Consider the following 11,381-nt stretch of genomic DNA (forward strand, 5'->3'; position numbering starts at 1 on the left):
GCAAACTCAAGCAGCCTTTACCAAGTTTCAGAAAAATGGACATAAAGTATAAGCGACGATAAATAAAAAGGCCGCTCTATATTTTATGGTTAGCTTGTGAGGTGTTGAGAAACTGACGAGAATGAGTGCCTAGAAAAAAAACAATGACGGCACATAGTCCCATATGTATTTGGTAGTATGGTTGAATGGTGTTGATCCTGAGGAATACAGAAAAAGAATATTTAGTTGGTGGTTGGGAGTTGGTTGGCCCACATTAGCCACTTCTAGCCAATCATGATTCGACTTTCGGTTGCATCCCAAAGCCCATTCCCCATTGGATGGGAACCCAGCGGTTGGAGGAGACTAGGGGAGGTTAGCTGACCTCTTTTCCCTTTTCCTTCTTCCATCCAACGGTAGGACTTATGGCCAATTGACTAAACGGGTTGGAGTTGTAGGTAGAGGGCTGGCTACCTTCCCTCTGACTTAAAGTGTCTAAACTAACTTCATGCAGATCAGTTATACTGACAACCTTTTTTATATATATATATATATATATATATATTCATTTGTAGGTTTTTGAAGAGAGTGAGTTTGGCACACCACCCTGGGTACGCAATACATATGCACTTCGTGCACGCAACAAAGAAGGTAGAAGTTAGGTATTTTGAAGATTTAAAAAAAAAAATTGTTACTTTTAGTCTTTTTACCTTTTTAATACCACTTTTTCTCATTGTAAAATGGTTCACCAATTTCTTGACCATGGATATTTTGGTCATTACATACTTTGATACATATTCTGAAGAAAACAAACTTTGAGCGCTTCAGCGGTGTATGAAAAAAACAAACTTTCAGCGCTTCCAGCGGTGCATGAACACAATTGACGCAATAAGTATGCACCAAAAGGGGTGGAGGGTATTTTTGAATTTTTTATAATATAATAGGTACTTTGGACTTTTGTACTTTTCACAATCACTTTTTACTCGTTTAGGAAGGTTCTTTATTTTATTTTAATGAAGGTATTTTTGATGTGCACGTGCAGAGTATGCACATAACCAGCTTCGAGTGTTCGACATGATTTTTCACATAACTTCCGGCTTCCTTCTCTTTCTCCTGATTTTTCACCTTTCCCAAAGTTGGAAATGGTTAATTTTCTTTTCTTTCTTTGTCATCTGAAGAAGGTAAGTTAATAACGTTTTAATAATACTATCAGCAACACGTTGTTGTTGCATAATAATATTAAGTAGCTGGCAAGTGGCAACGAGTATTGTTAAAGTCAGGGTATAATTCTAATTCCATTTCATTCAGCCGATTGCCTAAATCTGTCTTAATTCATTTAAAAAAACGGTTACCAGTTCTTCCACCGATCTTTTTTCAAAGAAATTTGAAGAATGTGAGCTCAATCGAAATTGAATAAAATCAGAATTGTTTCAAATTGATACAATATTTTGAAAAAAATATTTTTAAACAGATGAAGCGCTCGTCAAAATATAATATCCCTTTCTTTTAGTCAACGTAGCAATGCTTTTTAATTGATTCGATTGGCCAGAAAACAACGTTCTTGACAACGATTAACGAGAATACTACTTGCTTATATTTTTAAGCAGTGAAGTAAATCTAACAATGCAAAATGAGATAAAAATGGGCTCAAATTCCAAAAACTCAAAAGGTTAATGGTACAGACAAGGTTAGGCATATATCCGTTCAAGTACAACTTTTCTTAGAAATTTTGAGAAGCGCATTTTAAGATTGGTCATAATCAAAATAATAAACTTTTCAGTATTCTTTCCATGTTTCAATGGTTGAACAGAACGAATTTATACTGTCAATTTTATTGATAAATTACCGTACTATATCCACCCCCACTACCTACTTACGAAATAATATGGGAAATTAATATAACTAACTAGATCTACATATTCTCTTACATAACTTTCTAACATTAATGAAAAAATGCTCTCCTAATAATTTTTATATTATCAAGCTAAGAAGCTGACTAATTTGGATGTAATTAAAAACCTACAGACCAACAAAATTCAATATATTGAGGAGATCAATATCAGTCAACGAATTAGAAATTTCTTTATATTGAGGGCACTTTAGTAATGTTTTATTGCCAACTTATTTAAGTAATGGAACATGTATCTTTAACAATGTTACGGAAGTTAGATGTTTTTCAGTAATAAAAAAACATAGGGGCATATTTTGTTATTGTCAATTAATTTTAAGTATGTTTTCGATGCACCTTTTCTCTATCTCTCTCTGTGATAAGTTCAGATTAAGCAGACTCTACGAAAGTGCTAATAGAGATTCCTTATGAAGTTGTTAAAGTACTCCTAAACTTCCAACCTGACATATAGTGACCCTCACATTAGAGGATTACAGTTGAGAGAAATATTTTTTTTTAGTGTCAATCTCATATCAATTAATAAAGATAAGAATCACTTTGTTCCATCTTCTTAATTGTTTTTAACCTTATAGGAATACCATTCCATTTCCGAATAATGTGTCCGAGCTCTAGCACAACGCTTGATTGAATCTCTAGACCGCAAACGTTATGAACCAAGTATATATATATATATATATATATATATATATTAAAGTTGCATATAAACTAAAGTTTAGGCTACATCTAATACATCCTTGATATAAATATCTCCGTTCTATAAATACAATATTCTTGTTGCATATAAGTTAAATTTTATCTTCACCCATATATTGCGTCTCCTTTTCAACTTGGTGGCACTCAAGAGCCATCTTATTAAATGCGAACCCCTTTAATGCTAATATTACAGATGCAATAAAAATTTAAAAATAAGTAATATAAAACAAAAGCGTGTGTAAGTTCTAAAGTCTAACCACCTCGACCGTTTTAGTTTATCCGTTTAATTCGCAGCATATATGATGCGAAAGCTTCTTCTTGAATATTGTGATTTAAATAAATGAGAAAAAATAGAATAGTTGCGGAAGGGTACATTGTCCCGGGCAATGTAACCGTTGGGGGATGATGAAAGACGGGAGCCCTTGAATTGATGTTCAACCATCAATCAAATTCCCAACCAAATTCATCCCACCAAATTAAGCAACATTCTATTAATTTCCGCTAACAACTCAGATTCCTTCTTTTTTTCTCTCAAGGTCGTTTCTCTTCCTTTGGCAAAATTTCTAATGTCACAACATTTACCAACGAAAATATATTTTCCATTTGTTTTTGTTATTATATAAGTGCTCTCTTTTACTTGTATACTACTAGTTCGCTTTCATAACAAAGTAAAATTAACTCCGCGGATTCAGATTACCATTGTAATGTAATAGACTTAATTAGGCAGACTGTTATTGGAATATAATAAAACAATTAGGCAGCTATACAAATTTGGATCACCTCTTGACATCCTTTAGCTCGAACTTCTTAACAACAAAATTGGACCATATACAACTGCGTAGATGAAAGCTTCTGTAATTATCATGCAAAGCCATAACTACGGAATTTTGGATTCTTGAATTTCCAAAATTAGTTCAGATGGGGGCTAATTAATTAACCAAAATTACGTACGTGTACACGCGGATTCGCTTATAACACTATGATTAATGTTCTAACGACAAGGGCATTTTGGTAACTGACTGTGAATTTAAAATAAGATTACACGTTAGACCAGACGTATGCATCAAAGGTGGAAGGTTACCGTCTCTTTCAAACTCCCGTTGTAACGGAAGGAAACGTTCCTCTCTTCTTCCGCTCTTATACATCCGTTTCTGACCATCTCCTTATAACACTCATAAAATCATCTTCTTCTTCCTCCGCCTGTTCACGTAGATGAAATTGGGTCGATCAAGGATAAGGTGAAACCTCTTCTCATCTGTGGGGAGCTCTAGTTGCCGTGGTTTAGATGAGGAGCAGGGGCCACTGGAGACCTTCTGAAGACAAGAAACTGAAGGAACTCGTTCAACAGTATGGGGCTCATAATTGGAGTGCCATAGCAGGAAAGCTTCAAGGCAGATCAGGTTGGCCTTCCTCTCCATGACCAAATTGAACTGTTCGATCTATGAATCATAATCCCGCACTTTTCTCCAAGAGATTGATGTTCTTTTCGCCAGCTTTTCGGAGGCTGGCATGATTTTCTCTTGAATTAATAGACCACCTATATATATATATATATATATATATGATCGTTGTGGTTGGGTCAATTTTAATTATGAACAACGTTCTTGATCATAATTTTATGCATATGCATGCTTAGATTTTCTCGAGTAATATTGTGGAGATAGTTTCGAGAACACGATTAATTTGTGTATATATATTATATACATATGTCCTTAAGTGTGCGAAGCTGTGTGACATGGTATAATATATATCTATTCCTTTCGTATAGCAGAATTAAGAGAGATCATGAAAAGAAAGTGAAATTTGTATTGGCTGTTTGTTTTAATCTCCAACGAGAGTTCTTTGACTTGTTGTGATCGGTTGGTATCTCTTTGTTGAGGTCATCAATATATATCGGGAAATTTCGAGAAGACCTTGGCAATTAACCCTATGGGCAGTCATTGTGATGTACTGATCAATATTTGTGTTCCATAATATTAGTTTCCCGACTGCTCTGCCCATTGGGCAGAGGAAATAGTGAATGAACATTAGTTGCATGAACATTAGTTGGATGAACTTCTCTTGCCTATTTAACGTTTCTAGAAACAAAGCAAACGAACGCTGTGTATATAAATCTTCATGAACATTAGTTGAGGAATGGTCCGTTGCATGTTGTTCGTTCCGAATTTTTGGCAGTCCTTACCACGCATTGCACATTGACCTTCTGACTTTTGCTTTCACTTTTGTATTTTCCGTAATATTTTTTTGGTATTTTCTCGTCCAGGTCTCTTGGATATGTTTTCCTTTAATAAAGTCCTTTTCATCTCTCTCTCTCTTTCTCTCTCTCTCTCTCTCTCTCTCTATATATATATATATATATATATATATATATATATATATATATATATATATATATATATATATATACGCTCTACGTATTATGTACCTATGTACATAACACGTACTTTTTTTTTAGGTCAAACTACTTTTTTCCAATCTATGTTTCATTTCACATATTTAGACTTATAAAGCTACTAGTCCACTTCATAAGCTAAATTTTAGATTTATTTTCTTCGTATTTCTCCATTTTCAGAAAACAAGACAATAAAATAAACCGTACTGCAAACTTTTATATAGATCAATTTGTGCCGATGCTTCGTCCCTCCCTATGTAATATACTGATTTTAATGCATGCATGAGAGTATAGCACATCTTATAATGTAATATGTGCCCATGCATGTAAGTAACAGGAAAAACACTCGAAATCATTTTGAAAAAGAGATCCCTCCATCGATTGTCGTTGATTATTAGAAAATTTTGGAAACTGTGCTCCCACCCACTGAACAGGTTAGGCATGCATGCAGGTAAAAGTTGCAGGTTGAGGTGGTTCAACCATTTGGACCCACGAATAAACAGGAGCCCCTTCACTGCAGAAGAGGAAGAACGGCTCCTTGCTTCCCACAGAATTCATGGCAACAAGTGGGCTGCCATTGCCAGGTTCTTCCCTGGAAGGACAGACAATGCCATCAAGAATCACTGGCATGTCATCATGGCCAGAAGATGCAGACAGAAATGCCGAAAAGCACGGGATAAGCGTCTCCCTACGGACGGCGCCGAAGCATCGTCGTTGTTTCTGAATCCATCACCACCGATGCCGTCGTTTATATACAGAACGTCAAAAATGAAGCGGGGAGGACGCGAACTGGGAATGCTTTTGGAGAAATGCTATGAAAGATTTGACCTTCCAATTTTTGTCAGCGAAACTAACAAGGACCGGGGAGATGTGATGCCTCCAAAAGGTAAATATATGGATGTAATGCAAATCGCCCCAGTAAATGACAGCAAGAACAGCAACACTAACTTGTGTCTCGTGACTGCAGGCGGAATATTTTACAATTTCCTTGGTGTACAGAATGACTCTAACATCTCTGAAGGGACAGAAAGCGAAAGGCAAGAACAGGAAGAAGGGAAATCCGAGTTATCGAGTACCCCTTTCATAGACTTCCTAGAAATTGGAAGGAGTACTGCCTAATTTTGATATGCAGACATTAACGGAACCACTGACCTGGCCAATGTCGGTTACATAAAAGAGACATTGATGGAATTAAGCCTTTTACTTGTAAGTCTACTGAAATTTCCATGGCCAACAAGCTTGTTTGAACAACTTCAGAGAACAAGTCTGTTCCAGAGGTATATAATTGTAACTTAGGATCCAAGTTAAGGAGTCCACCCTTTTACTTTTCTTCTCAACTTGAAAAAATGTCTCATGTCTACTTATACTATTGCAAGATTCACGTAGTTAATGTAGGGATGATGCTCTCTCTCTCTCTCTCTCTCCCATTCACGTGTAAGGCACCCTAATGAACCAGGAAAACGAAAGTTGAATTGTCGTTGAGTCTTTGCACATCCGGCTTTGACCACTTACGAAAAGTTGTCAGTAGACAATTTCTCCCTTGCTTCTTCCTTACATTCTTCATGTTACAGTGTCCCATCCATCAAACAGAGTCCCATAGATACAACCAACATCATATACAGATTTATTGAAATAAGAAAGCAAAAACATGCACACAAGGAAATGGCAGACGCTGCTCTCCTACGGATCGAATAGAATCCGAAGGCTTTGGTGACAGCAAATTACAAAGTAACATTCCAAAGGTGCCCTTCAAAATCGTCTGACGGATTGGCTAGTGTAAAATCATTACAAGGTTCGCATCGCGTACATGCCCCTAAGGCCCTTCAACTTTTTCCAAGTGTCATTCGATGTTGCAATGTGAACTAGACATGCTAGTTCTTTGCCTTGAGTTGGTTGTAGAGCATACATGAACAGTGGAAGCCATATGCCACACATGATTGACATCAATACAGTGGGACAAGAGGACTAACATTTTGATATAACATAGGTCAGCATTTTGCCGGCGGAAGACCAAGAAAACATACGAAGGATTCAAGAAACTGCCTTCAACAACATGTACGTTATTGCCAAGCAGGAAAGGTAACTAATGCGCAAAGAGTGCAATTGATACCAAATGTATAGGATCTTGCACAAAAGTTACATGTTATCTTTTCCGTTGTAACAGTTCTAAAAAAGAAAACATCTTACCAAATGCATTTCCAATATCAGTACCATCACCAAAGCCAAAGGTTACTCCTACATATAGCACAGTAAGAGTGTAATTGACTTCCTGAGAATAAACCTCGCCATCTTGGTGCTTTGAGTTATGTACCACTGTTACACGAGGAAAATAACCTAGGCCAACTGATTGCTTTATCGCAGAAAAAGTGGCAGATATTAGTGACTAACTTGCAACTATGGCTGCTAGAGTTGCTATAACAAACATGGGCCAGTAAATAGCACTTGGAACAAACTTGTAAAACCATTCTCTGTGATCAATGGGATTCTTGATCAGGTATGCAGGTTGCCCATCATAGGTGAGAACTGAAAACGTGACTGTAATAGTCACTAATGAAGCGTATAACAAAAATAGACACTAAGGCCAAGTGAAAAGTATAATCCTAATTCAAATGAACATTGAATGGCTGTAAAAACACAACATGAATTTGTACAAAGAATAGTACGCCTATTTATACAAGAGGGAGGGCTGAATTAGCCATTGAGACTAGTTCCAATGGCTCATAAAAGAGTCTTTGGAACTAGCCAACGGCTAGAACAGAAACAAAAAATAAAAAGAAAAAAGAAAATAAAAAATGTAAAACCTAACTATGATAACATCTAATTAAGACATCCTAAATACAAATATTAGCTTATATTCATATATGTAATATACATACATAAACATAGGTAATATCTATATACATATACCATATTTCTTAATACCCCTCTTTAACTTATAGTGCTATCACCGAAAGTTTATTTAAAAGAAAGTTGAATCTGGGAGAACATTGAGACTTTGTGAAGAAATCAACCAGTTGGAATTCTGAGGAGGCATATAGAAGCTTGATGGTTTTCTTCAAAAATTCTTCACGAACTAATGACAATCCATTTTGATATGTTTGGTTCGTTCATTAAATGTTTGATTCTTAGCAATGTAGATACTTTTGTTGTCGCAACACAAATCAGTGAGTTCTTCTATTCTTGTTTTCATATCAAGAGCATTTGATAAAGCTAGACAATTTCCATAATTATGGAAGTCATACCTTGATATTCAGCTTCGGTAGAAGAGAGAGATACTTTCTGTTGTTTTTTTCACTTCTATGAGATGAGCGATTCCTCTAAAAAAACACAGAACCCAGTAGTTGAGTGTTTATCATTTGGATCTCATCCTCAATCAGCATCAGTATAAGCAATCAAGTTTAGAGAGAAAGAAGAAGCAATAAATACTCCCTTGTTTATTGTTCTTTTGATGTATCTACTGATATGAAAAACAACTCCCATATGAATACTTGATGGAGTATGTTGAAATTGACTTACTGTATGAACCGCATGAGCAATGTCAGGGCGAGTGATAGTAAGATACATTAGGGATCCCACTAGCTGTTGGTAGGGAGTAGGATTGGTAAGAGAAACTCCTTCGTCAATCTTCATTTTGCTTTCTACTGCTTCAAGAGTTTTTGTAATCTTATCATCTGTTATGCCTAACTTAGCAATGATCTCCACAACAAAATTAGTTTATAACAAAAAATATCCTCTAGTAGAGTATGCAACCTCAATACCCAAAAAATACATTAGAGTATGCAAAATTTCATTTCAAAAGTTTTTTTGTAGTACTTTCTTACATTCTTTAATACATTCCTTATCACTACATTAATGATCATGTCGTTAACATACAGTAAGAGGATTATGATACTGCAGTAGTATTCTTAACAAACAAGCTATCAAACATGAACAAAATCCATAATTAGAGATAATAGAATTAAAACGATCAAACCAAGCTTTAGGAGCATGTTTGAGACCACATATAGTCTTCTTAAGTCTAAGAACTTTTTCTTATGGAAGTGACAAACCTAATGGTACTTCCACATAAGCTTATTTTATAAGATCTTCGTTTAAAAAGACACTTTTAACATCAATTTGATAGATATTCAAGTTTTTAATAGAAGCTAAAGTAATAAGGGTCTTAACAATAGTCATTCTAGTTACAAGGGCAAATGTTTCGTTATAGTCAATACCATATTCTTGGGTATAACCTTTAGCAACAAGTCTGACTTTATATCTTTTTAGAGATTCATTACTTTTAGTTTTCACCTTGTATACCCATTTGCATCCAATAGTCTTTTTCCTTATAGGTAAATATTGTATTTTTCATCCAATAGTCTTTTTTCTTATAGGTAAATATTGTATTTTTCATCCAATAGTCTTTTTCCTTATAGGTAAATATTGTATTTTTCATCCAATAGTCTTTTTCCTTATAGGTAAATATTGTATTTTTCATCCAATAGTCTTTTTCCTTATAGGTAAATATTGTATTTTTCATCCAATAGTCTTTTTCCTTATAGGTAAATATTGTATTTTCCAAGTTTGAGCTTTTTTCAAGGCATTCAATTCTTGTAACATAGCATTCCTCCACTCAATAAATTTGGAAGCTTCATTAAAAGTAGATGGTTCAAAGTGAGAGTGAATGACATTGATTCTAACTCTATGTATTGGGGTAGAAGTCTCATATGACACTAACCTATTGGGTTGTCTTATATTTCTAGTGGATCTTATAAGGTTTTCTTCACTTAAAGTTTGTTGGAGATCAATAGTCTCATGATGTTCTTCCTCACCAATGTCTTGTTGTTGGCTTCTTCTATGATATGTGATATGCCCTTGGCTACTCAACTATCATCATTATAATTAATGTTGCTATCATCAATATCATATATTTCATCATCACATTGAGGAAGATACTTGAATAGAAAAGAATAATCATTGTTGTGTTGTGACTCTCCACAATTTTCGAATTCATTTTCTTCTTCAATAAACTTTACATTCCCTGAAACTATGATCTTGTCTTTGATTGGGTTATAACATTTGTAGCCTTTTTGTGTCTCAGAATAACCAATGATTGCACATTCAATAACCTTTGAACTTAGGTTATCAGCCTTGTTATTAAGAACAAAACATTTGCATCCAAAAATACGAACCTTGTTGAGATCGGGTTCATACTTAACAATTTTTCAAAATGAGTTGTATTATTTGAACTTTTGAAGACATTCTATGAGGTAGACAAAAGCAAGAGTTGTTTCAGCTCAAAAGTTTTTAAGTATATTTTTTTGCAATAAGTAGAGTTCTTGTTGTTTCAATTATGTGCTTATGTTTTCTTTCAAAAAGTTCATTTTGTTGAGGTGTTCTTGGACATAATTTTTGATGAACTATTCCGTAGTTTTTTAAATATCTTTTGAATTCATTTGAAACATATTCACCTCCAGAATCAGTTCTTAGAATTTTTAATTTAGTATTAAACTGTGTTTGTACCAAGTTGAGAAATTTTTTGAACATCTTAAAAAAACTTGAGATTTGTATCTTAGGAAATATACCAACAATATCTAGTGAAATCATCAACAAATATTATGTAATATGATAGCCCTCATTTTGACATGGTAGGGGAGGGTACCCATACATCGAAATGAACACTCAAAGGGCGTAGATGAAAAGAAGTTTTTTTGTTCAAAAGATAAAGATTTATTTTTCCATGTATTCAATCATTACATTTGAAATTCTCAATAAAATATCTTTGGTAGGAGTCATCATAGATAATTTTAAGATGTTTAGATAACATAATCTTTGATGTCAAACATTGATGTTCACATTTTTGACATAGTAACAAAATTTTTCTTTGGAAATACATAAATTGTTCACATAGTAAACGTCTCCTTTTCTAAAACATTCCCCAATCAATCTTCTGGTTTGATGATCCTGCACCAAACATTTATTTGATGACAAAACTATATCAAAATCAAAATCTGAAATTTGGGATACATAAAGTAAATTAAGGTTACGTTTAAGGACATAACTGATTTTAATACAAAGAATTTTATTTTTCCGAATCCTTTTTCAAACTTCTCAATTCCTTTGACACTCAAAGATGTTCCATCTATGGTAACTACATTTGATTCTTTTCTTGTTTGTTCAAAATTGGTCAAGGATGATATGTTTGGTGTCACACCCCAACTCTTTGACCCTCAAATAATTTTTTTTTTGTTAAAACATAAACATTGAGGTGCGACGACACATCAATTTGAAAAGAAATGAGCAATGCAATTTCAAACAACGATGCAACTTCTCATTATATAATCAAGTTTATTCATACAAAAATCACGTCAGTACATATGACAAAAATGTTCCAAATCACGACTTTGATGCATAACAAGAACAAGACATCAA

General features: G+C 34.3%; 1 protein-coding gene across 1 annotated transcript; it reads left to right on the forward strand.

Moving 5' to 3' along the window:
• The first annotated feature begins 3,759 nt into the window (after positions 1 to 3,759).
• On the forward strand, positions 3,760 to 6,372 carry LOC116263155 (transcription factor MYB52-like). Its single transcript, XM_031642773.1, has 3 exons — positions 3,760 to 3,978; positions 5,422 to 5,856; positions 5,938 to 6,372. The coding sequence occupies exons 1-3, from the start codon at positions 3,864 to 3,866 to the stop codon at positions 6,087 to 6,089; spliced, it is 702 nt and encodes a 233-aa protein (XP_031498633.1). The 5' UTR covers positions 3,760 to 3,863; the 3' UTR covers positions 6,090 to 6,372.
• The last annotated feature ends 5,009 nt before the right edge of the window (positions 6,373 to 11,381 follow it).

The sequence above is a fragment of the Nymphaea colorata genome, chromosome 10 (genome assembly GCF_008831285.2).
Source record: "Nymphaea colorata isolate Beijing-Zhang1983 chromosome 10, ASM883128v2, whole genome shotgun sequence".
NCBI lineage: Eukaryota > Viridiplantae > Streptophyta > Magnoliopsida > Nymphaeales > Nymphaeaceae > Nymphaea > Nymphaea colorata.

What these genes read in the sequence shown, in the direction of transcription:
- LOC116263155 (XM_031642773.1), top strand. Translation starts at nt 3,864, where the DNA reads ATGAGGAGCAGGGGCCACTGGAGACCTTCTGAAGACAAGAAACTGAAG. An exon ending in AAAGCTTCAAGGCAGATCAG is followed by an intron (nt 3,979 to 5,421) that starts GTTGGCCTTCCT and finishes GCATGCATGCAG; the next exon opens with GTAAAAGTTGCAGGTTGAGG. An exon ending in AGATGTGATGCCTCCAAAAG is followed by an intron (nt 5,857 to 5,937) that starts GTAAATATATGG and finishes TCGTGACTGCAG; the next exon opens with GCGGAATATTTTACAATTTC.